Source organism: Pithys albifrons, chromosome 20 (assembly GCF_047495875.1).
Source record: "Pithys albifrons albifrons isolate INPA30051 chromosome 20, PitAlb_v1, whole genome shotgun sequence".
Lineage (NCBI taxonomy): Eukaryota > Metazoa > Chordata > Aves > Passeriformes > Thamnophilidae > Pithys > Pithys albifrons.
Window position 1 is genome coordinate 9,791,586 of NC_092477.1, and position 26,895 is coordinate 9,818,480.

The 26,895-nt window shown below is 51.0% G+C and overlaps 1 protein-coding gene across 1 annotated transcript; it reads right to left on the reverse strand.

Annotated features, from left to right (window-relative positions):
• Positions 1-315: 315 nt before the first annotated feature.
• On the reverse strand, positions 316-23,879 carry FAM163B (family with sequence similarity 163 member B). Its single transcript, XM_071574696.1, has 3 exons — positions 23,532-23,879; positions 2,814-2,929; positions 316-2,721 (listed from the first exon to the last, which is right to left on the reverse strand). The coding sequence occupies exons 2-3, from the start codon at positions 2,904-2,906 to the stop codon at positions 2,332-2,334; spliced, it is 483 nt and encodes a 160-aa protein (XP_071430797.1). The 5' UTR covers positions 2,907-2,929; positions 23,532-23,879; the 3' UTR covers positions 316-2,331.
• Positions 23,880-26,895: the final 3,016 nt, after the last annotated feature.

Below are 26,895 nucleotides of genomic sequence, written 5' to 3' on the forward strand. Positions count from 1 at the left end.
CTTTGGGATTGTGTGTGTGTGTGTGTGGCTTTAGGAAATGCAACCCTGGTGCTCCTCAGGAGTTTCTGAGCAAAGAGATTTGATACAGTGCCAGTAAGAAAAGGGCCTTTCCATGCTCCAAAGGGGGCTTTTGCTCCACGTTTCTCCAGGTGTGACTCCCAAAACTAGGCCAAAGGCTACCACCTATATTAATGTGTGCATCCCAAGTGCTGCTGCATTGCTCCCCTCAGCAGCAGGGAGGTCCTGCATCCACATGAGAGCTTTGCAAACACCACCCCATGTTTGCCGATTCAGGGACAAAAAAAAGCCTCTAAATCCATGTCAAAGTAGTTTATTTCTTTTTTTTCTTCTTTTTTTTACTTTTCCCCCCACCCCAAAATTCCCCAAGTCCTGTACAACAGACCTTCAACAGGTGAAGGTTAGTGAAAGCCAACCATTTGCTTAGTTTCCAAGCTACAAGGGACAGAAACAAGGAAAAAAGGAGGAAAGGAAGGCTGGTAGGAGAAGTACGGTCACGAGAAACGCGGAGAGAAAGGGCTCAACGCGTGGAAACAAACCCCAGTGAGAACTGTACATGGGAGCATGGCCTGGGTGGCTGCATCCCTCTGGAGCAGAGGCATCGTGCTCCCAGGATGCAGCACCACAGGGACCAAGCCCAGGAATATTAAACATGTACGAAACCCCTCAGTCCCTCCCGCCCCAAACAGAACCCCCCGAGAAAGTCGAAGATACTCATTTGCAAAGACTGACTTGTACTTCAAAAGATTTTCTGTAGAATTAAAAGCCCTCGTGGTTCAAAGTAAAATACCCAGCCGGGCTGCAACACAGTGTCTGTGAGCCAATGGGGCTGGAGCCACGGCTGTTTCTTCCTGTAACATCTTTAAAAAGGAAAGCTGAGCCAGAGCACAGCGCTGGGACCACTGGAGTCTCTGTGCAGCCAGTCCATCCTCTGCCAGCTGTGCCCAGGTCCAGTCTGATGCTTTTAACCTGAATGATGTACAGTCCAGGAGAAACAGGGTGCTTTTTGTCACATAAACGGTGAGGTTGGAAGGGAGGAATGGAGACAGCCAGGAGAGACCAGAGCGTGAGTCCCCATGTAGATGTTTCTGCAATGTGCAATTCCTCTCCTAAAGCACTGAAATACTAAAGGGGTTCCTTTACAGCATGCTTGGTGCAGAGGGACACACTTGGTGACAAACCCTGTTCCTGCTGCTCTCCCAGCACTGCCTGGCCAGTGTGGCTGGCAGAGCAGGGACACAGCCAGGCTGCCCAGCTGCAGGAAATTGTTCAATGAAAAATGCAAAAGAGGAGGTTTTTTCTAAATCTGAAGTGTTTTGACACATTTCTGGATGGGTAAATAGCATCATGGATTTTTAAAACAAACAAACAAATGCATGTAGAATGTGCATGCAGGGGGTGGGCACATACACAGTGACCCTCGTGACACGGAGTCCTCAACCAGAAGTTGTGTATGGCATTACTCAGAGAGGGGATGCTGATTATTTAGAGGGGTATTGCTCCATCCAAAATTGTGCTGTGTGTTATTTCTAGCCAGGTAATGTGATGGGTTTGCACTCCCACTGCAGCTCAGCTCCACTGGGGGACTGTGAGGCCACTCCAGGAGTTCCAGGGGCAGGGACACCCTGTGCAGCCACCTGCCATCCTAACCCTGAGGGGATTGTGCCTGTCACCCAGAAATTAATGACTGACTTGAGGAGTGAGATGGCCTGGGAATAGTGCAGGACTGTGTATGCCCACACACACACATACAGAGTCACTCCCATGGCTGTATCACGAAGTGCTGCAGGAAGGTGTGGCAGAAGGGTGGGCAATAGCAGTTCTGCTTTGCTAGAGGACCATTGTGTGTGTGTGTGTGTGTGTGTGTGTGTGTGTGTGTGCACATCAGGGCCCCCACACCATGGCAGTAGCTGGCTGCTGACTTGCAGCACTAGCCATTTTGCAGCCAACTGTGTGCCCCATTATTTGCTCATCATCCCTTGGTGTTCCAGCTGAATGATGAGGAGGGGCGAATACTTGGTAGAAAAGCATGCTCAGTATCAAAACCCTCATAATAAAAGAAAAAAAAAGCAACACAGCGCTAGAAAACCTCACGTCCCAGTCCCACCCATCCTCCCCCACGCTCCCCTTTCAGGTTTGCTTTGCTGCCCCTTTACCCTGCCATTTAGCTCATCACTGCTGTCAGCAGTAAAAATACATTCACTTCTTTTCCTTTTTCTTTTTCAAAACTCTTCCACGAATTTCACCAAGTTCTCCCTGGTGTTCAGAGCCCTGGCAGGTGTGACGAGGTGGGATGGGCGGGCAGCCAGCCCCTCACACATCGGTGCTGATGCTGCGGCTGCGGGAGAAGGCCTCCCGCATGGCCGAGAGCCGGTTGGGGTTCAGAGCCTGCAGGTTGGACACGCTCACCGGCAGTTCCAGATCCTCCTGGCTCACCGTCTTGTAGCTCACACGGTCACCCCCATTGTGCAGCTCCTCGGGGGGCTCCTGAAGGAAGAAGGTGGGGGGCTCGTAGGGGCCACAGCCAGGGCAGCTGGACCGCGTTGGGGTTGTCTTCTTGGTGAAGGGGGATGAGGTGTAGAGGGACGGGCCGTTGGTCAGCACTACGTTGCGGTTGCAATGGAGCGGCGGGATGTGGGAATGCACAGCGAAGTCGGGCTCCTCCTCATCCTCCTCGGATTCATCCTTCTTGCAGCAGTAATACTGAAACGGGACGGCTCAGCTGGCACCCCAAGCCTCTCACCCTGTCCCTGAGGTCCTGGACCTCCCTGGGCTCCCCTCTCCCCCAGCCTTACCTGGAGCCTACAGTAGCAGAGGACGGCGATGATACAAAGTAAAATGACAGTCGCTAATATTCCACCTGTGATGACCACGGTCCCGGCTGTCATCCGCCCTCTTCTCCATTAACAGCCTGCAAAAGCAAGTGCACAGGATGACAGGGTGAGGCCGGTGCTGAGTGCTGAGTTGGGTTGCAGAGCTCCAAACTCTACTCTCATCCCCATTTTCAGGGGTCTAGAAACCAGGAGTTGGGAGGTGATGGGCAGGATCAGGCCAGAGCCCAGTACTGGGCACCTGTGGAAGTCATCAAGGAGTCCCCATTCCCCTTAAGTGCCACCTTGCAGGTGCAGTGGGAAAAAATAATCTTCATGAAGTGGGTGAGAGATTGAGTTAGAAGCAGCTCTGGGGTCACCTCAGGCTCTTCTGCATGCAGGAGGAGGGACCCAAGGGAAATAAAACCTTCTGACCCAGGCTTGTGACACCCTCTCAGTTGCTGCCTGGCAGCAGAGAGCTTCGATGTTGGGAGAAGCTTTGCAACAAGGATTTCTGAGTTGTACACATTTTTCTCTGAGCCTATAATCCATTTTCCCCATGAAAAGAATGTGATATTTTAATTTGGAATAACTGGAGCTGCTAAGTGAGCCTTTAATGACTTTAGGGACAGACAAGCTCCCCTCCCTGAGCAGCAAGCTGAGGAACAGGATGTATCTGAGGCACCAAGATTCTCCACTTCACCATGGCCAAGCCAGGGTTGGGGCGCTGTGGGGACACCTCAGGATGATGTTTTTGACAGCCCTGGGTGAGCTGTTTGCTCAAAAATGCTGTGACTGGGACACAGGGCACTGGCCATCGCAGAGATGCTGTGGCTCAGCTTGGCTCTGTGCACATATTTTGGTGTACCACCAGCACCCTTCTCTGCCTGGAATGCCACTTACAGGAATGTGGGAGCTGACACAGCACTGGCAGCAATGGAAGGTCCCTGCTCCTGGCACTGCTGGACTCACAGGGTGGACACTGCTCATCATTGGCACAAGCCCCACAATGCCAACACGGATCTTGCTCTGAGCATCTCTCTGCTGAGAGCTCACAGGAGAGCTTGAATTCCTCTCTATCCCATGCAGAATAAGACACAGCTCTTTGCCACAGGAAGGATGCTGGGGAGACATGTGCCTGCCTGCCCACACCTGCCAGCAGCTCTGGAGACACTAACACTGGCACACCTAATGCTCCAGCAGCTCTTTAGTGCCGCAAACCTCGGGCTGGGAGCAGGAGAAGCAACATAAATTAAGAGAAAAATCATACCCTGACCACCTACTCTACAAGTGCTTTAACAAAGCTGGGCCTCTAGCTCATGCTATCAGGTTAAACTAAAAAACCAGCCACCCCAGCCCCAAATTACTTCAGCACCCGAGGAAAAGCAACTGTATCTGTCAGGGATTTAACCTGCTTCCAAAGAAAATAAATCTGTGCCATATTTTCAAGCGCTTAATGTCCTGCTAAAGTTGGGTGAGTGCTGAATGGATAAAGCAGCATCATGTTTTATGTTGCTGCTGGGAAGAATGGGAGGAGGGAAGGGAATTTATACTGATGGCTGAATGGCTTCTCACACCGGGTGGCCACAGGGCAAGCGCTGGGCCAAATCCTGCCCTCATTCCTTGGGCAAAATGTTCTGAGTGAGGTTCAGGGGGAGCAGCAGAGCCATGGGAAGAGGTTGGAAACAATGCATTGGTGATTTAGGAACTCTGGTTCCTGTTTCAAGAGGGATGGAGGTACTTGGCTGCAGACCTTGGGCTGCAGCGGGTACCAGCTGGAAACGCCCATCCATGGGTTCTTTGCTGCTCCCACTTACAATCCCCATGCCATCCTGGAGCCAAGGGTAGGGTGTGCAGGGTTGGCACAGAACCTGGCTCAGAGATGGCCAGACTCAGCCCTGCAGCCTCTCAGGGATGGATGTCACACCCATCAGAGACGATCAGCATCTCCTTGCCAGCCCACGATGGGAGGTGGCAGGCAGGGCTCTGCCAGGGAGGGCTCCACGGCTTTCTCACCCATTAATTAAACCCTGGGGGGACAAGTGAGGGTTGCACAGAGCCAATTTTCATGGTTCTTCTCCAGCCGTGCCCAGCCAGATGTGGCATCACAGCCTCCACTCCCTCCAAAGCAAGACCATTTGCATTTCACCCTTCTTTTCCTCCCAGAACATACTTCTCTGATTAAAGCTGCGTACCTGAAAGCATTAAACCCTCCAGCGTGCAAGGGGGGAGGAAAGCAGAGCATGCAGAGGCCCATAAGCTGAACAATTCCTGTCTAGACCTCCTTTTACATTTGTTCCTAATTTCACGCTCCACAGGCTCCCAGATTCATATATTTAGCAATAAATATCCTGCTAAAAGGAAGTGCTTTGCAGCTCTGCTGTGGTCTTGGAGAAGGTATGCAGGAGCCCTGGTATTGGGAATGCAGGCACGAGAGATGCAGTCCCAGCTGACAGTCCCTTGGCTCCTTCCTTGCCCCTCAGTAACATCAGGAGCCCTCCAGACACTGAGGATGCCTGAACCCCCCAGTCCCCCCCCAATCAAATCCAACCCCTAGCATGTCCTCCATCACTGCCAGACAGCAGGAAGGGGCTTCAGGAGGATTTTAACTCCACACAGGCTGTTTGCCCCCAGCACAGGAGCATTTTGCTGTAGGAATACGGTCCCCAGTGTTGCAGGGTAACAGAGGGTGGTGGCCCTTGGGGTTGCTGGGAGCCACTATGCTGGTGTGGGCACACAGGGCTTGGAAGCAAGACTTCCCCCCTCCCTGGGTTTACCTTCCCAGAGTGCGAAGGACAGGTTGTGCTGCATCAAACCAAAGGCACCGCACAGTTGCCACAGGCTGCTCCTGCACAAGTTGGTTGGTTTTAGACACAATCCTGTGCCACATGCCTGCTTTTGCCACTCTCTGCATGTCCCTGCCATGGCTGCGGGCTTGGGTTTTGAGGTCGAAATCCTCACTAAGGGCAGGGTATGCATCAGCCTCTGCTCTCCCTTTCCCTTGGGCACTGCCATGAGAGGCTGACAGACCTTCCCAGTCCAACACAGGGGCTGGAGGGGACAGGGGTGAAGCTTCTCGTGAGCAACAGAGAATGGGGCTTGGTAATGCAGAGGGAAAAAGATGTGGGATGAGAAATCATTCCAAGTCACCCCCTTCAGCATCTTGAAGGCGGCCCCTGGACCTCGGAGGGTGCCCGGTGCAGGGAGAGGCTGCTGCTCACAGCTGCGCCTGGCTCCTGCGGAGAGCTCTGCGCAGCCAGTGCCCCTGGGGAGGGCTGCGTGGGAGGAAGGCTCCGGAGCAGCTGGGGGGCTGAGCTCAGCCCATCCCAGGGCTCCAGCTAATACCCGGCTAAGCACGGCTCCACTGAGCTCCAGGTCCAGGTGCTGGAATGCTCCAGGCATGGCTGGATCATGTGGACTGGCTTGACCCTGCCTGCTGAAGCTGTGGGAGGAGACCTGGGAATGGGATAGGACACTCTCCAAGATATCTGTAAGAGACCCTTAAGCATCCAGTTAAGGCAACTTCTAGGATTTACAGATATTAAGAACAATCTACAGGACAGAACTTAAACTGAGTGGGGCTTCCACTTATCCCATCCCACCCCATTCCATCCCATCCCCTTCCACCCCTACTCCCATCCCCAGGGCAACACAGTCACTCCAAAACCATTCACACTAGCTGAGAGCACTGTCGTGGCAAGCACTAAAAAGAGGGAATGCTGATCCCCACTGGAGTTGTACCTGCACAAGGAGACTGCCTGACCTGCAAAGAGCTGCAGTCTAGATTGTTCTACTGCAGTGCTACCTGCATCCCCCAGCAGCCCTGGGGCCTGCATCCTCTGCAGCCAGAAGCACCACAGCCCTCTATTTAACGTGGAATTTGGCAATTGCTCTTACTCACCTGACTCCAGGAGCTGGAGATTTAAACAAAATTGCCAAACTAGGTACGAAATGACAACTGGCAGCACAGGCGCCAGCGCTGGCAGGTTTGCTCCTGTGTGGTACCCAGCAGTGGAGCACACAGGAGCTTAGATGCCACCATAATAAACACTCGGGGATAAACACACAGCCAGAGGGACACTCAGCCCAAAGCTTGGCATGAGACCCTGGTCCTCGTCCTCACTGTTCTGCAGGTCACAATGCTGAGGGGAGTGGGGATCAGCTCTGCCCTGTGATTCCAAACAGCCAGGATGGAACAAGGAGAGAAAAAGGCAAAAAACCCATCCCACCCTTTGCAGGGAGCAGAGGAGGCCAGTGCCGTGTCCTGAAGTAACACCATCCTGCCTCTCTTGGCTCTGCTCAGCACTAGCACATCCCTGGCTGTGCTGTGTGCTTGGACAAGTTGTTTCTGTGCTGAGTTCTGCTGCCGTGCGTGGGTGTCCTCCAGCACCCGGGGAGGGCCTCTGAGGAGGCAGAGACCCTGTGTCCTGACACAGCCCCCAAGGCTGACCCTCATCCAAGTGTCACCACGACGGCTGGTGGGGGGGTCAGCTTGTTGGGTGGCTCTGAGAAGACCCAAGAGAGAGGGAGGGATGACCAGTTTGGAAAGATGAAGTTCTGTGTGGAGACTGGGAGTTGAGCAGCTGTGTAGGGGGGAGCACGAGTCTGACCCTCCATAGTGGAGGGTCATGAGCTCTGCAGGTCTTGTCCTGGGTGGGCAATGCAGCCATTTCCCAGCTCATCCATGTGCAACAAACCCTGAAACCAGTGCTTCTGACCAAGCCCCACTTCAGATGGAAGGCAAAGGGCTCAACAAGAAGCCAGGGGAATGTGAGAGCATGTGAATGATGCTGGTTGTCCAAGATATCCCTTCCCCAAGCTGCTGGGTCTTGCTGCTTTACACCCCGGGGCAGGCAGCATTTGGGACCCAGGACCTCAGCCCAGAGTAACAAGAAATCTCCCTGTAATAAACTGGCCAGGCAGCACAGACTGGATCTAAGCTCTTGGTGCTGTAAAGTTTCAAGGTGAGTCTGGCTTACACTCCTCTGTTACACTCCCCCCCCCCCCCCCCCCAGTGCCATGTAAGTCTCATGGCTCTGCCCAAAGGCGAACCCTGGAGACCATCTGTGCGAAGGAAAATCATTACCACTGGCCTGGGAAGAGAGAAAGCAGCAAATAAACTAGGCTCCAAAACCAGTTTGGTGGCAAATACGGCCTTACTGCTGCATTCCCCCCAGTTCCTGTAATCCTACCCAGTCAATGAATAAGAGTCAGGCTCTGGGAATGGCCGGGCAAGGTGCCAGCAGAGGACTTCGCACTGACGGAGCCAGCGGACAGGGCAGCTGCCAGAAACACAGGCAGAGAACGTGGCTTTCCATATGAAAAACACTTTAAGCAGAAGGCCAGGATCAGTTCTGTTTGCTTTCTCTCTCCTCCTGACGGCAGCATTCCTGGCCTGGGGGCTGATGCTCTGTGCAGGCAGCAGCGATTTAAACAGCCAGCCTCGGCTGTGGGTGGGCTGGGGAAGGGCACGTGGGAGCTTGGTGACTGCAGACCCATCACTTCGACAAGACCACCTGAGCACTCTTCAACATGAGGACAAGATGAGACCTCTCATCATTCCATGCTTCCCCATCTCAGCGCAAGTGCTTTCCCTGTGGGAAGCTCCCAATCTCCAGGCACTCCGTACTCCAAGGACTTTTGAATATTTTATGAGCAGAGGGCACTTCACTCCCTGCTGTGCCCTGTCTGGAGAGTGCTGCTCACGAATTCCCAGGCTCATCCACAGCAGACAGGTCCTCCTGGGTGCTGGAGATGGCTCAGAGATCCCAGCAGCCCCACGCTCCCACCTGCAGCCACCAGGACCATGCTCATCCCATCTCTGCTTGGACACCAGCTCCTTGCAGAGCAGCTCCTGCCCTCAGGAGGGGCTTTCTCTACCCTGAAAATGGGGGTTTGCACCACTCTTATAGTCCCTGAAATAAGAGGGATTTTTGTAAGTCTGTGGCATATGGGAGAGGGCTCCACCAGCTGGGAGATGCCTGTAGGGCTGCCGTGGGCCTTTAAATAGCAAACCAGAACAGGGAACAAAACATTTTCTACCCATTTGAAATGGCATGTCCCTTTCTGGTGGCCTTAAGAGCCCTTCTCTGGTTTGAAAGCAGCTACAGAGGTCACTGATGCTGGTATAGAGGTAAGTCACAGCTCAGCCCAAGGAGACCACTGTGACTGCCCTCCAATAACACTCCCCCAGCCCTCCTGCTGCAGGGACAGACCCTGAGACTTCAGCTCCCACTGATGCCCAGGCCAGAAACAAAGCATTTCAAAGGCAACCTATACCCAGTGCTTGATCAATTATTTATCAGATAGGACGTTGCTGGAATAGTGCTGAGCTCTGCAGAACAAGATCCCAGGCATCTCTGGGCTCCTGGGCAGGGCTGGAATGGCAGCTTGGGGATCAGGGCTCACAGAGAGCCTGGGAATGGCTGAGGGCAGGACAACACCACAACTGTGGAAAGGTTTTAGTGCCCTAGCAGTGTGAACTAAGGCTGGAGGTACATCAGGCTCATGCAGACGGAACATTGGGATGATATGGGGATATATCTCCCATATTTGCATCAATCATAACCCTCAATAAACTTTTCCAGGAGACAGGACTGGCCATGGGCTGTTCCTCTCTTCTCTGTCCCCTCTCATCCCAGCCCTTTACAGCCAGAAAACCTTCCCCAGTGCTCCCAGAGCACTGCAGAGACAAGAAACAGGTCACAGTGAATTGCTCCTTCTGTTTGCTCTTATTATAATTCAATATAACCACATATAAAAATGGTATTATATATAATTAAACCCCAGAATTTTATAATTCAAAATGCTTTGTTAAATATTACATGGCAGCCCAACAACTCCTTGTTGTACAAGCTTTTCCCAAACACCAGACACACTGTATATGCAACCCTGCAGGTGTCCCTGCTAGCGATGGTGCTGACATAGAACCACAGAGCAGTTTGGGTGGAAGAGACCTTTAAAGGTCATCTGGAGTGATGCCCACAATCTGCCAGAACAGCCAGGCTGTATTCCTGTGGGAGAGCAGCCCTCTGACAACAAAATCCAGCAGAGGATGCTCAGGCTGCCTGTGAAATACATGACACAGCAACAGCCACTCCGAATTTTGGGTATTCCCAAAGCTTAAAAAAAGCAGAAGTTCACAGGACAATCGGAGATCCTCTCCCACCAACTACCACTATGAGTTTTTAAAGCAGAGATTAGCTCTTAGTCTGAATTTCCAGCACACCTAAGCAGGGTTCCTTCAACGTGCATTGATCCAGGGGATCCCTGCCCCGGCAGCGCGTGCAAGGGAATGTGTGCTCTGTGGTAATGAGGCAATAATGGCATTTAGTACAACCAAATCACGCCTCACAAAAAATAATATTTGCACAGCTCATCAAAGTGGCATTAAGGCTTACTAAGCACAATGCCAGGCAGGAATTTAAATGACTGCAGATGCTAAACGGAGAGCAGCGGTGCCGCTGGGGAGGGATGGGGGAATGCTGAATCACCTGGATGGTGTGTGCGGTGCCCTTGGGAATGTCCCCTTCCAGTGCCACTGGGGCCATTCTGAAAGCATCAACAGGGATTTTAGAGACATCAAGAGAGATGTTGGTGACTCAATGCCAACCATCTCTGCACATCACTCCTATGCCAGCATCAATCCAACAGAGGTAAACCCAAAAAAACAGGACCGAGGAAGGAACTGGTATAGAAGTGATGGACTTGCCTCCAGGTTGAACCCTGCATATGATGAGCTCTCACAGTAGGGAGCATGCAACCAGCCACTCTCTGTCAGGATTTGAGAACTGCTGTCAAATCACAGCAGAGGATTTTACCCTCCCCAGTCCCACCTTTCCCTGCCCAAACAATCACACTCTGCCTAAGTACCATGAATTATTTCCATAAATCAGCTGCAACGCAGACCATAATCCCAAACACACATAAGCAGTCTAAACTCCTTCAAAAAAAAAAAAAGAAAAAAGAAAAAAGAAAGATGTGCTGTCTTTCCACCCTGCATCATTTAATCACCTCTTAAGTTATGGATTAGTCAGTCTGAGATATTAACATTGGAGAGGACAGGTTTTGAAATTAGCAGCTTGAGATAAGCTACTGCAATCACTGCTGAGTGAGGAAGAAGTCAGAGAGTGAGGAACAGCCACCTGCCCATCCTGGGGTTTTCTCCCAGCAGGGCAGTTTTGTATCCTGGAAATGTCCCCATACGACCTGAAAAGCTTGGGTTAGCTTACTGAGAACTAACAATGGATGTTACACTTGAGCAGTACTTTTTGCTGCACAGCTCACTGAACAAGCAATGCTACCTCTCCATCCCCATCCCACAGAACAGCTGACCACACAACCCCCTGCAAGGCACAGTCAGAAAGATCAAAAATCCTTAACTGTCAGAAAATGCTGCTGAAACAACGCACCAAAGGAAAAAAAGGATTTTGTCCTTCTGAAAGAGCAATTCTTTTCAGAATTGCTCCATTCACCTGTATTTTGAAAGCTCTTCAGGCTGAAAACCAGATGCTGCTGCGCCAAGAGCTCTGTGGGAGCTGGTTCCTTACACCAATAGCTCCCAGAAGACTTTCTGCTGTCCCTATCCCAGCAAATGCCTCAAGAACAGGGTTTCATGGCTCAGATGGGAGTGCTGGGATATGGGGATGGGAAGAGATTCACACAGAGTCACCTGCTGTGCTCTCAGCTGTTAACAGCCCTGGCTGGGAGCTGGAGCTGCCTCCTGGTCCCAGGGGCACCGGCACTGCAGCTGGGATGAGTTCAGCACTCCCATCCACTACAGTCCTGGGAACAAAGCTTTTACAGGCCAGGGATACTGCACAGAGGGATAACAAGGTCCTGGTACTCTCGGATGGCCATGCAGAGGAGCAGAAACAGCAACAACTCGCACTGAGACTCTCCTGGCTTTAGCTCCCAGGATTTGTGGCTCTGTGGTGTCTGCATGGAGAATCATTCTTATGGGAAGGCACGGACTGAGTCATCTCTGCTGCCATTCAGCCCTGTGCTAATAGAAACACTACATGCTTCAGAGGTTGTGTTTGCACCTTTTAGCTTCTGCCTCAGGCAGACACAAAGCCACGCAGACCCCTGTGCCGGCAGCCAGCCCCAGCTGCATGTTCAGCCTCTGTGCACATCTGAGCTAAAGCCCTGGTTCATCCCAGGACTTTTGGCTCTCCAGCTCTGGCAGTACCATGCCTGAGAGGGAAAGTGTTGCTATGCCAATACCCATTTTACAGGCAGGGAAACTGAGTCCTGGGTTGGTTAAGGCTCTGCTTTCGAAGCCAGATTGCTTGAAATCTATCAAATATCAGCCCACTTCCAGACTAAGTGGCTCCCCCTAGGCCAGGCCCCGGATGAGCAGTGAGCTGGGAGCAGCTCTGTGCTCCTACCACCCCATGCACTGATGGCTGGGAAGGATGAGACCCCACACGTGACCTGGTGGCCCCGAGATGTCCTGAGAAGTGGATGAGCCATCGATCCTGAGCCGCAGATGAGCCATTGATCAGGGTGGGGGAGGAAGGGCATGTACAGTGTACATTTCCATTAAGCAGTAAATCCAACAGCTTTGCATTTCCAAGAGCTATGAACAGAGCTCTGTGGGATGGGAAGATCCTCAGCAGATTAAAGTCTTTGAGAGCTGCACATCCTGCTCTCCTTGCTCAGGATTCATGGATCCAGGGTGGGGTGGAGGCAGCAGGGAGCTCCTTGTTACTCATTAAATTAGAGAGCTCCAGGGACATCCTCCATTCAGCCACTGTCACATGCAGGAGGGGGACCAGCACCCCTCTGTCCTTTCTCCCAGCTATGGGTGAGTGGCTGACAGATGGTGACACCTCCATCAGCCTCACACTGTCCCCTCCGGCATCCCTGAGCTGCCCTGGGCTCTGGCTTTCCATACAACCCACTTTCTTCTCCTCATCACTCCTCCTCCTCTGCCCTGGGGAGTCAGACTCCCTGCAGTGTGATCTGGGTCTGTGCTTCCAGCTCCTGCTGTGTGACACCGGAGGATTCCCTGGGTGCTGCAGGCACCAAGCAGCCCTTCCTGGGATCTCCAAAGAGATATACATTGCTTCCTTTAAAAAAAAATCAGAAAAAAGGGTAGGGAGTTTCCATAGCTACAGCTTTACATTGCTCTGGCAAAGGCTCCGGCTCAACCCGTGTAATGAGGCACAAGCACAGTGTTTTTCCCACTACAGCCCAGCATGAATAAAGAGAAGAGGAGAGAGTGAGCCTAAGGATTTTGGAAATAACATATAAATGTTAAGGACCAGCACATCAGGTACATGCCCCGTGCCCTGCCTGCCCCCTGGGACACGGGCTGCACTTGCAGGTGGGGAAGGAAAGAGCCCCACAGCCCCTCCTCATCAGCAGTGAGTGAGACACTCACACCTTCCTTCGTGCTGCTTGACGTGGACAGAGGCCAAAAGCTGCTTCATATAAATTCCTGTCTGTGTGGTGCACCCAGGGCTGGACTTCAGAGAGACAGGGAGCTGGCGCAAGCAGGGAGTCTGCAGGGATTTAGTGCTGCTGCCAGGGCAGAGCCACTGCCCACAGCACCTGGGGATGTGAGGCTTGCCTGGCTTCATACCCATGTCCTGTACAACCTAACATGAGGAAGGACATGTGCATTTGCAAACTGCTCTGATCACTGAATCACAGGATGGTTTGGTTTCGAAGTGACTCTGCCATGGCCAGGGACATCTTTCACCAGACCAGGTTGCTCCAAGCCCTGTCCAATCTGGCCTTGAACATTTCCAGGAATCATGAACAAGAGGACGATGGGCTTCCTCACTGTTTGCAACCTGGAGTTTTTCTGCAGGCAGTAAAATCTCCTTATGTTATCTTTTTTAATAAGGATTTATCATTGCTGCATCAGGGGAATTAAAAGAGATTGTCTGAGAGGGTAATTTCCATATTCTGGCAATTCACCATGAACCAGTTCCAGTAAATTTTCCTTTTTTCCTCACCTTAATTTTGCTACAGCTTTTCCTGGGAGATGAGAGAGGAAAAGATTTAACTCAAAGTGAAAAAACCACTCCAAAACAACAAAATCATAAACGAAAAAGTGGAAAAGATAAAGGCAGTCACACAGCTCAGCTGAAAACCCTCATTAGGTGAATAAAGAAACTGAGAAAAACCTTCACACAAATCACTCTGCTCAAACCCATGTAGGATTCACCGAGCTGCAGAGATCAAATGTTTGAAATATCGACTGTTCTCAGGGACAGCATCTTTCAGAAATCAAAACACGTGTGATGGATCTTTTTGCCTGTCGTCAGCACTGGGATGACACCTCCCCTGTCTTTGAAATGACTCCTTGAGGCTGGAGAGGCCCTTGAGAGCGAGGTGCTGGTGCATGCTGCACATCTGCCACTCCTTGCCACCCCCAGGAGCCAAAGTGACACTGGCACTGGCACCAAAACATGGAAAACTGAGGTAGATGAGGATGGGAGGCTGAGCGCTCCCACCTGCACTCCCCAGCTTCTCATCACGGCTGGCACATTCCCAAGCAGGCTGCAGCTTCTCCTTTCCTTGCTTCAATGGTGCCTGACTGGCAGCACCTCAAAGGGCCAGAAAATACCAGGTATCTTCTCTTTGAAAGCCAAGCCTCAGACCAGTGTTCTGAATCCCTCCCTGAGCCTTGCCAAAGACAGGCCAAGGAACCCACAGCAGCCCTGGGGGGAGTCAGAGCATGTGAACCCCGAGGGATGAGCATGCAGAAATGCCTCCATCCATCCTGGAAAGCAGGAGGAGACTCACTCCTGAGTGCTGACCCACTCCACCTCCAAATCCCAGCTGGATTTCAGCTTTCTTCCCTTGCATGGTAAGCTCACTTTGCTTGAACACAATTGCTAAAACCCATTGGGAACTAGGAATGCTCTAGTATTAAATCAGAGATAATGTGGCATCCTGGGAGCCCAGAACCAAATTAGCTGAACTTTTCACTGAACTGATGCTGATTTTCTGAGGCATCACCTTACCCCATCAACATCCCCCCTTAGTGGTAAATCATACAGAGACCAGAAGTGTGAGCCTTACAAAACCCAGACCTGCAAATGTGAGCATCTTCCCTGCCCAGTGCCTGGGAGTGCCCCTTGGCAGAGAAGAGCCCCCCAAAAAGCGTAATGGGGTTGTGGCCGCAGGACATGCCCTCTTGGAAGGTTCAACAGGTGACAGGTCTCCTCTGGGAATCAGGAATACGTTCACTGCTGTCCCATTCCATGGCCCTGCTTAACAAAACACCCTCCAACCTGGCTGCCATCACTCCTGGGCTTGATAGTGGTGAGAGCAGGAGCGTGTGGGAGCCCAGGAATTTCTGCTGTGATCACAGGATGCTTCAGTTCTGCTTCTGGTCGGTTTAATTAGGATTATCATGAAATTGCACAGGATTGTGATACTCGGGTTACAAGGCAATGTTAACAGCCGTATCAAACAAAGCCCTTTTGATTATGGGTTCTGGCAAATGTTCTCATCTGTATTAATTTTTGGAAATCTTCTCTTTTTGAGCAAAACTACAGCGGCAGCGTGCCAGTGTTATGCATCTCTAAGGCTGAGCAACTCTAATCCTCTGCAGTCGACAGTTCTGCCATAGCCCAGCAATGTTCATGCTTTATATTTACTACCAATCAAGTCAGACAGTGTTTTAAAGACCAACCCTTTGCCTGCCAATCTGAACATTCAATTAATATATAGTATTTAAAAAGGTATCCACAAAACAAGTAAGATCAGTGCTTGTTTTCTAGGAAACTGGTATCACAGTCTTGTAACCTGTGTTGTTTTACTTAAAAATACAACATAAACAAAGATGTGATGCCAGAAACACAAGGGGAAATAGGTGCAACTAAGAAAACTCCACTTTCTGTGGGCTGAATCTACTCCCACGAGCTGCTATGAGAATAAGGAATAACTCTTGAGAAAACAGGAACACTGAACTGTTGCAAATCAGAAAAAAAGAATCTGGAACTGTCTAATATTAATTGTGTTGGTCTTTATTCTCAGGGGGCTGTGCCTGTCCATGGAATGTCACATCCAGTGTTGGCCACAGAGGATCACAGAATCACAGAATGGTTTGGGTCAGAAGGAACCTAAAAGATGACCTCATTCTACCCCCCTGCCATGGGCAGGGACATCTTCCACTAGACCAGGTTGCTGCATGCCCTGTCGAACCTGGCCTTGAACACTTCCAAAGATGGGGCAGACACAGCTTCTCTGGGCAACCTGGACACCACCAGGTCACCCCTGTGAAGAGAAGTGCCCTGAGAGCGCCTGTCCTGGAGCAAGCTCAGCAATGCCAGCACCTGGCACTGCAGACCAGAGCTGTCCCTGGAATCACCAAATGGTTTAAGTGGGAAGGAAACTTTAAAGGTCACCTAGTCCAACCCCCTGCCATGAGCATGTACCCTGTTCCAGACACATAATCAACTGTGGCACAATCAGTAACAAAATGGCTTTGGTGGCAGCTGGATCAGAGACATCACCTGGAGGGGTTTGAGCAACACCTTCAAAGCACTTTAATGCATTTGGGAGGGGAAGGGACGCTGGTCCTGCTCTTGGCCAGAGGCAGCTCTAGGCAGAGCTGCAGCCACAGGCAGTGGTAGAACCACAGAGCTTCGTGCCTGTCGCTGTTTGCACAGGGAAAGGAGTGGCAAAGGAAACCCAGGGGACAGCCATAAGTCTGAATTATTACCCCAGCACCTCCTTTGTGTAAAATAACAATAAACCCATAAAATTTGCCTAACAAACGCAAATCAACACTTATTATGCTTCCCCTCCTAACTCCACTCCCACTCTCCCACCAGGGTTGTTTTTCCCCAGATCCCACCGCTAATCTTTCCAGGGTTCAGCTACCCATCAGGTGACACCAATCAGACCAAGACACCTCCTTTCACGTCCACATGAGAGCCTTATAAATTGCATCCCTGTAAATCCCTGCTTGCACTGGTTTGCAGAGATGGGGAGAGATCCCCAACAGTCAGGCTGTGCCTTTCCTTAGCCACTCTCCCTCAGCCAGGACACCTCACTGCTTGCTCAAAGCTGAGCCTTCACACTGTATTTTGTCCCCAGGAAAGAGTTTATCTTGGATTGCCACAAAATGCATCCTGTTTTGCTATGTAACTTGTGTATTTTGTTAAGTAAAGGGTGACAACGTGCACTCGGTTGTTCTGTGGATGCAAGGGTGGGAAAGCAGGAGGCAGAAGGAGCATTGCTGCCTGCAGGGATGATGCAGGGAGCCACCATCAGAGAGAGCCTCCCCGCACTGCACAAGCTGTCACCTTGCTACGAAGGCAGGCAGCAACTACAGGAGAGAGTTAATGGCTTACCAAAGCTCAGGCAGGAGGATCCATGACAGATCCTAAACCAAAGCCACACTGAGAGCAAAGGGAATCCAGATGTAAAGTACACGGCAAAGCCCAAGCAGCACCCTCTGCTAAAATCGGGAAGCAAGTGCGGGTTTCCAACAGGAGCTCTGAACTAGGATTGCACTGTCCCTGCTGGTCACCTCGGAAAATACTGTATTACTTCCAGGGGAAAAAATCCCAGAGGAGCCAAGGTGGAATACTGGGAACAAAAATGAGCAAAGCTATTTGCAGGTAAGTTGCTTTTCTCACAGGAAACAGTGCCTGTAAGTGATGCTTTAACAGAACTGAGATTTGCTGTAACACAGCGGCTTTGGGGACTCGTCTGGTGCTTCCCCATGAAATCCCTCTCGCTCCCAGCACACTCCCGCAGCATCACAGCAAATTCCAGCCTCAGTGGAGCCCATGTATCATCTTTTACAACAAAGTCCACGACATCTCTTTGCTCTGATCAGTTTAAGAGTCTTTGAATCTTGAGGTATTTTGATCCACTTCAGCTGAAGTGACTTGAGCTGGGGAGAGGTCACGGGAGATGACAAAGCCATCACAAGGCTGTGGCAGTCCCCAGAGGGTTTCAAAGCAGCCACATCACCCAGAAACTGGCATCTATCTTCCCCTGGCAGCCACTTTTCTGGAATTTATATTGATGTGTTTTCCCCTTTAATCCCAAATTCTTCATGAGTAAAGAGAGGACCTGGCTTTGCCTGATACCTCTGTGGGTACAAGCCTTGGCCATTATGGTCCAGCCCAGATTTTCAGGCAGCCAAGGAACAAGAGACCACCCTGTACAGGAAAAAATGAAACCACAAAGGACTTTTCCTCCCACTTTGCTAAGAGTCCCCTCCAGCAGAAGGGAAGGAAATCCCAGCTGTGTGACATGCCCACCACTTCCAATTTGCCCTATATAATGAGCTTATGAGCTTCTGCAGCTCAGATCCTTTGATGAACTTGTACCTAGAGCAAAGCCACAGCGTGGCCTCAAAGCCAGACCTAAAGCTGGTGGTGTGGAGGGCTCCAACCCCCACCGAGCAAAATCATCTCCTTTATCCCCTGCCCAAGAGAGGCCAACCAATGCAGTCTTGGAAGAGGCTAAGCTGGACTTTAGTAGCAATCCAAATTAAAAAAAAAAAAAAAGACAAGCTTTTTCACCAAAGCCCATTTTTCAGGCTGGCAGCTTCCAATGGTTGTCTCACCATGTATGTTTTCTGTGAATGGTATCTCGGAAAGGAAGGAAGAAGAGGATGGGGCCGTGGAGCAGGAGGGCAGGGCTGGAGCATGGGTGGGTGAACAGAAGGGGAAAGGCAGGCTGGGTGTGTGGGATCTGAATAGCTCCAAATGGCTCCACCAGCACTGACTGTCTCTGCAGTACTGACACAGCCTCATGGCAGAGCTGGATGAGGCAGAGGAGGGCTGGAGCCAGTGCCTGGGATGGGATGGTCCTGTTGCAGGCAGAGTGCTCCAGTTGGCTCCAGGGCTCCATGGGCACTCCTGGAATTCACTCACTCCCCCTGCCCTCTCAGAGAAAACCACTGACAAAACAAAGATGTGAGAGACCACAACAGGATTTCCTTCCCATCAGGGCTCTCCAGGGGTATGAAATTAACACTGAGCATTAATCCTGCTTGCCCAGGGACCAAGGAAAGCAGCCAGTAGTGACTCCTGCCAGGAGCCCTTGCAGGTGTGTGTGACAGCAGAGCCACATCTCTTCCCTTCTGCCACGTGAGCAGCATCCTTGTCACCTGGGCGATGGAAGGGGAGGATGGCAGGCACTTGGCTTCTGCCAGAAATTCACTTGCCCTCCTTTTTCTTTTTTTTGTCTTAATAACCAGGCTGTTAACTGACAGGGACATGATGAATAAAGACGTGGGCTGCAGAGTGTCTCCTGCTGTGGCCTCTCTGAGCCCTCCCAGGGCTGGCAGCCCTCGCCAGTCCCCTCTCTCCGCACAGCCTCCCACCCTCGTCTCAGGTGCTCAGAGGCGGTTGCTTTATCCATCGCTAATGACATTTATTTTCTTCCCAGAGCCTCGGGGAGGGCTCTTTCTCTCGCCCTCCCTGCTGATGTGAATCCTGCTGCCCTATTATGCTGATCTGAGACTTTTTATTGCTGAACTGGCGGTGATCTCCCCTGCATCTCCCGTCTCTGCCCCCAGCCTGCTCTTCCCAAAGCCAGGCACGTGTTTCCCAGGCTTGATCCCACCAGTACTGAAATGAAGAGAAAACCTCTCCCCAGTTTACTCAGGTTGGATCAGGTCCCTGACCTGGCGAGGGTGGGCTCAGACTTACTTTTGGGTTTCTGGTAACTTTCCTCTAAAACATCCTTCAGAAAAAGGCAATTATCACAGTGCCATTAAAGCTTTCCCTATTGCACGGCCAGATAACTTGCTGGGAGCCTTTTGAAATAACCTTTAAACAATAGATCCTGTCTTGTTTACTGAATGTTTCTGAACTCAACAGTAATGCATCCAGATGTCACCCCTGTCTACCGTAGGCCTAACTATTTCTGGAAACACACCAAAGGCAAATTGCTTGGATAATGTCAGATATTGTTGCAAAAAGAATATGACAAGTTTCCATCTCTTTGATAAAGGCTGTGGAGCAGAGAGATGTTTCCCAGGGCAGCAGAGCTGTGTGCACCTTCGACTCAGCTCCACACAGGAGCTGCATCCCTCCCTCCCGGTAGCTCATGGGCAGGTACCAGCAGCACACGCTTTCCAGCTCAGGAAAAAATTAGTGTAGCTGTCAAGCAAAGCTTGGCACGCTCACAACATCCATGCTGGGTGGTGTGTGACCGCAGGTGGCTTTTGTCCTGGAGGTGGGAGATGGGAGAGAAGCACTGGAGACTGTGAGAACGGGCTGAGCTGCCCTCGTGATGTCTCAGCCCGTCTTGTGCCATTATTGTGAGTGAAGTCAAATGTCAGCTCTGACCCATCAAGGTGCTTGTTCAACAACCAAGAGAAAACTCTACCTTAAGAGGGTACAAAAGCTGCCCAATTCTCGACTCATCTCTTGTCTCCACTCCATGGTCTGCCAAGGGGAGCACCCACACGTGCTGATGGAAGTGCTGGCACCCAACAATGTCCCAGGCTGCAGCTTACAGTGCTGCCCCTGGCTCCCCAAAGAAATCCATACTCTTGGACACATAGGATGTGACAAAATCATCATCATTATGATTCTGGCCTAAATTAAGTCCTATGCCCCCTCAGTGCTGCCTCTGACACAGGCATTTTGAGAACCACATCTCCACAGGAGCCCCATCCTCCTGCTGGTGCATTGAACTGCTATTAATGGATCATGGCTGTTATTAGCCATGATGGTTAGGCAGAAATAGGTCCAAGGATATTTCAAAATGTTATTATGACCTTTAATTTTGTTCCCCAACCTTTCCAGCTGCCCTCTGCCCAGGGCTGCTCTTGCAGGGCTTGCAGGTTCCTAAGGTCCCAGCCTTGCCTGGGCTGGCCTTGATTGTGACCTGCACGTGGCTGAAAGGTCTGAAGAAGGTCAGAGTCCATCACCCAAACCTATTTGTCATCTCTCTGCCAATCTTCAGTGCTGGGATATATGCTGTTTTCTCAGGCAATGGGTGAACCAATCCTACTGTAATAAATCAGATCACAAGGAGAGAGGGAAATAACATATAATGACATGGGAGAAAGCATAAATTAGATGGGGAATGAGTTGCAACTTCAACCCAAACACCTGATCTTCAATGTCATAAGTTGCATCACAAGCTGTGGCTGTGGGTGCTCTGCCCGCAAGCAGCACCTCTTCCCTGGCCATGTCCTTATCCATATCCATGACAACAGGACAGACAGGTATCAGAACAGGCCAGGTGAGAATGTGCCAAGTTATCCCCGTTCCTTACACCAGCACTAATGAAGCTGGGCACTGTGCAGCCAGGTGAAAAGGTCTGAGTTAGGCAAACCCCTTATAGCTTGGCCAGCTGCAAAACCCTTCACTGCCCCACAGGCTGGGCTCTGGGGACATATCCTAATGTGCCCAGAGGTCTGGGAGATGGACTTTTCAGCCTGTGAGGATGCAGAGGAGCTCTCTGGGCTGCACATAAATGCCTGAGGGAATGAAGCACATTTATCTCTTTGAATCTGGCACTCAGAAAAACTTTTAAAGATCCTAAGAGGGTGTTCAGGCATGGTTGTAGGGTCAGTAGGTGTTCTTCAGTTTCAGAGATGGGAAACCTTCAGAAAGACCTGGGTCAATGGGCAGCAAGTGGCTCCTCTGCCCCCAAGTCACTTCTGAACTTGCTCTCCTCAGATTGCAAAGCCTGAGACCAAAACTTCAGGCTCGACTCTTGTGTCACCTACATGAGGGTTTAGGGACTGCTGCAGTTGCAATGGAAAAGGATCAGGAGATGTGCCAGCTACACCGAGTTACCAGGCTTTGCTGGAAAACAAAGAGAAATACGGCAAAGGGACACGGCGCTGGTGATGTTCTGCAATTCTTCACGCTCAGGTATGTAAGAACTGCCTGGATTTGTAACCTGTGCTCACTGACAATAAAACAGAGAAGAACAAATGTTATTCCCTTCCTTTTCCCTCACATCCCCACACCCTTTCTAAATGAGAACCAATGTACGGAGGGGTGATAAATCAACATCAATCACTTTGTGGGGGATTTTGTTGAAGTTCTTTATCTCCACTGAGCACCAGCACCATTCCTTAAGAGTTCCTGCCATCGTTCTGTACAGAAATCCTGACATGCAGAGGAAAGAGGTTACACTTCTAATTACATCTGCATGGTCTTTAAGGTGTTTAAAATCTCTGACAGCCCTAATCCATCTTTCTGCTCACTTCAGAGAAGATGAAAACCAACCACAAAGGCTGCAAACAACTCTCAGTTATTCACATGCCACTACAACAGGGCAGGAGCCTAAATACAGGTGTGGGATAGTTCAGGCACTCGCTTCATGCACAATTTATGTAAAAGACTTTCCCTTACAGCATTATAATTTCAATGCTTACTCAGTGAAGACAAGATAGGATGACTAAAAAACCCATCATACTGGGTACTTTTCCTCAAATGAAGTCACCCAGGAACACCATCTGCACTCTAAAAATTGGGATAACCCGCCAGGTTGCCTAAAATGACAGACATCCGTCATGACAGACTGAAGTACATGATTTTCCCACCTAGGTTTTATGCTGATTTCACTGCTCATTTTAGGCTAGAAGACAATCTGTTGAACCTCAAAGTGCCTTCTTCTCTTACCTTTAATGTATTCTGTCAGAAAACTGTCTACCTTAATGAGTATGAGCACACCCCCACTGCCTTCCAAGTTTGGTGATCTGTTATGTCAAATATAAATAATCCTGTCTGAAACTGGTCGATATGGGGAAATGAAAAGCCATCTTCCCTTGGGGGATTTCTCTCTCCCTCCCACAGCCCCCCCCGAGCCCTCAGGCTACCTTTAATGTACTGAGCAATATCCATGTGCCTCTGAGAGCACAGACCTAGATGGCTGCTGTATTCATGAAATAGTGACAAAAACAACCCACAGGTAATTGTGCCACCACCTTTCTTGCAGGCAACTCTGGATCCCCCTCCATCACCATTGCTTCGTTGAATGTGAGCTTGTTGGCTGGTTTGCAGCCCAAGCTGAGACTGGAGTGGTCTCTACAGACTCATTGGGATGGAGTGGGGAATTCTGGCATCCTTTGGAGCCAGGATATGAGATAGGAACAAACCCTTGTCCTAGACACATGGCTCCAGGTGAGATGTCCAGACAGGCTATTAAGAGAGGCCAGTTTCAGCCCTATGCTGAGCATGCAAAGGGGGATGAGATGGAAGAGGACACAACCCACACACCCAGGAAAGGCATGGGATGGGGGCAAGCTTTCCCATTCCATCCCTCCCATATGACCTCCTTCACAGGCATGGCTTTGAAAATGATGATGCTGTAGGACATGGGAAAACCAAGTGCTTGGGGCACCTCAGCATTTTTCATGCTGGTCTAAGGTGGCAGGACTTGCCCAGTCCCCCTGAGACAGACTATGGGGGAGCGAATGCTGTGCAGTTCTCCGTGTCCTATTCGCTCTGTCTCCCCGCTCCAAATCCCCTCCCAGCCCCACTCCTGCCAGCCGGGGCTATCCTCTGCCTGCTGCCCTCCTTGCAGGCATCCCCCCGGGATTCGGGTTTCGCTGCTGGTTCCTTCGGAGCAGCGATCCCAGGCAGTTTAGGATGCGCCGGGAAGCGGGCGGCGGGGGCGGGCAGGAGAGAAGCAAACAGGGGAGAAACACCGCGGAAGACCCCAGCGCTGGGAAAAACGGGGAGAAGGGGCCCGGCAGAGCAGGGAGCGGGGGGTTCCCGCGGAGTCCTCTCCTGCCTCGCTTACCTTCGAACGGGGGAATTGGGCTGGATCGCTCAGGTGAGGACCGCGTCTCCCGAACTCTGCCGCTCGCAGAGCATCAACGCCGAGATAAAGGATTTAAAAGATAACAATTTAGAAAAATTTATAAAATAAATAAGGAAGGAAGCGGTCTGAGGAGCAGTACGCGGAGCAGGCAGGCGGCAGGAGCAGCAGCAGCAGCAGCACAGCCACCCTCTCGGCACATGGCCGGGCCGGCGGCGGCGGCTCTGCGGGGGACGCTCCCGCCTCCCCGCCCCGCGCCCCAGCGCCGCCGGGGCCGCCAATGACGGCGGTGGGAGCGGAGCGGGGCCGAGCGGGGCCGAGCCGAGCCGAGCCGAGCGGCGCCCCCCCGAGCCCCGCACCGGGGCCGCACGGGCAGCGCCGCGTGCTGCCGCCCCCCGCACCGCACCGCATCCCCCCCGCGCCCCGGGATGCGGCTGCCGGGTGCCGACATCTCCCCACAGGGATGCGGGTCTGTGCTGGACACCTCGGGGAGAGCGGGGGTGGCCCCTGGGCAGTGGGTCGCTCCCCTCAATAGCTGGGGCATCCTCATGTATAGACCCGGGTCAGCCCTCTACAGAGCCGGGTCACGCTCTCTTGTAGCCAGGTCATCCCCTTACAGAGCCACGTCACCCACCACGGAGCCAGGGGGCACCGGTTTGGCCAAAAGAGCCTTCATCCCCACTGCTGGAAAAGAGTCCCCCTCCTCGAAAAAGAATCCCGTTCCCCAGTGAAGGAAAAGAATCATCCTCCCCGTTCCTCTTGCAGGGATAAAGGGGAGAAAGCCCAGACAAACCCTGCAGCACTCCCCGTTTAGCCCCACAAAGGACATTTTACAGATGCCATGACTTTGTTCCCTGCTCCATTTATCAGGACTTGTGCTGAGGTTTTGGCTGTTAGGTTTCATTAATAGACACCCCTGGAGAGGGACCATCGCTCCTCTTCCCAAATCCATGGCCATTCCAGCACAACCTCAGCTCAGTGTCCTCATCCACAGCTTTCTCCAAAGACGCCGATGCTCGCGGAGCGCGTTCAGCAGTGGTGATTCACAAGGTTTCTTTAGTGTTGGAGTGGTGATTCATAAGATTTCCCTGGTGCTGGGGTTGTGATGACCTCCCAGAGCGGAAAAAAAGTAGAACTTGGGACGAAACCTGAATCTGAGTTGGCATTACCCCTCTGGCAGGCGAGCAACCTGCAGAGGTACCACCACAAGCACATATAGATGTTGTCCCCCAGCCCCAAGCTGGTGTGACAAGGGAGCACAAACTGCCCTGACTTCCACATTGCATCCCTTGAGTTCTGCAGCCACTGCCTGTCCCAGCCTCCCAGTGAGGATGGTGGGAAGACCAGCACATCCAGCCTGGATTGCCTCTGTCCAGCAGGATACATGACTTGTGTCCTGCAGCATTAATTTCCCTGGCCTGACTTCTATTGGGACTTCCAAACTTATTCCCAAGATCTAACTCAATTTTTTCCTGTGGCCATTTCACTCTATTGATACTTGTTCTGCCCTTCTTGACTGATGAGAATAATCAGTGCTTTTATAGCACATCTGCCCTTTTAAAGATGGTATCACTTATAGCACTCCTTTAATCTATAGAGAGGGAAACAGTTGCATTTAATTAATTGCTCTGCAAATAAACTAATTACTGCCAGCAATTTCAGCACACTTTGCACGCAGTTCAAACGCCTGTGCAGAGATCTGAAAGGCAAACCACTCACTCTGATGTCAAGAAATGAAAGTGAGGGGGCAAAATGTAGTTTATCTTTAGAGAATCTACTTCAGACTGTTATTGTTTAATTATTATACATATTATCTCTTAGTACTGAACTGTCTGTGTTCTGGTTGCTGTTCAGTTTTTCTTCAAGGTTGCTTGAACCACATGCAGAAAGATATTTAAAAGCTGTGCCAGAAAAAAAAATAACCAATTTTAGTTTTTATTACTTGTATGGGTCAAGCGTCATTGTCTGGCAATTCATCATTGTATCCTTGCTCAGAATTATGAACGATAGAGGTTCTTTGCTTGGGCCATTCATTTTGGTTTCTATGCCTGGACTCCTGTATCACAATAAACATCCTCCTTGCTTCCCAGGGAGATGTCAAAGCAATTCTGAGTTGAGCCCAGGACAGAAGCAAGGAAAAAACAATGTTATAACAAGGACTTAGCAAATGCTTGGGCTGCCTTGTGTGAGTGCAGAGCTTTATTCTGGACTCTTGTATGAGGCTTGCTTACTTTAAGAACAATTTTGTAAAGATCAGTTGCCTATGAAGGAGAAAAATGTTGTTTTGTATTGCAGGGATATACAAGACCTCCATGATGAGCATGGTCTGGTTGTGCCAGGGGCTGTACAAACACAGAGCACAAGGAGCCCCAATTCCCTAGACTTTGCAACATAAATTTTTACAGAAGGAAAGTGCTAATTAGCATCCACAGTTTGAGAGCCAGTTGATAGCCTCGAGAGCTGGCAGCTGGCCAGCCACAACTTTCATCAACCCCAATATTTGGGAAGTGTCCTGTGCCTGCCAAGTCTGTGGGATAAACAGACCAGCAGCAACCAGAAGCCAAATAATTTGTAGGACTTAAGTACAGTGCTCAGGTTATGATCACCTGCTTCCCTCCACCACCACCAGTGGGTTATTCTCAATGTAAATATCTCTAGGATTGTTTTTCCCCACCTCCAGCTTGCTCCATCCCCAGGAACAACTCATGGCTCTCATGGAAGGGCATGTTCCCATTTGGTTGTCATGACTCTGGAGGCATCTTCCATCTGAGGCTGACCAAAAACCACAACCAAAACTAGGAGCAATTGGCTGCTGAGACACTGCCTGTGTGTATTCCTAGTGCTCCACTGGTCTGGGGGACAGTGGTGGCATTTCTAGACTGAAAACTCTTTCAGCAACTGCATTTTGGTGGATGTGACACAGACCAAGTGTGTGGCCTCCCAGGGATGCAATAAAATAAACACACACCTGAAATAGGGTAGCAAAGGGCACTTAATATTGTTAAAGGATCTAACTCTTGTGCAGGGCTTTGCTCCAACAGGGAATCACAGTGTTAGGGCTCTACAAGTCACCACTGGGAGCAGGTTCAGATGCAGCAACCAGGGACAGTGATGACACAACCTTGTCATCACCTGCCAAATACACTCTTTTTCCATTCCTAAGGGAAGAGACTTTTCGTTTGCTGCTCCCTGGTATTTGTTTTTACCTTAAGCCCCCCAGCAGTGAACAGGACCCTGTGTGTGCAGCTGTGCAGAAAGAGGCTGTAGCAGGATGCTTTGAGACTCAGCTTCTTACAGTCACAGCCATCCTCTGGTCCTGATGGAAGCACTGGGTGCTCTTTCTGAC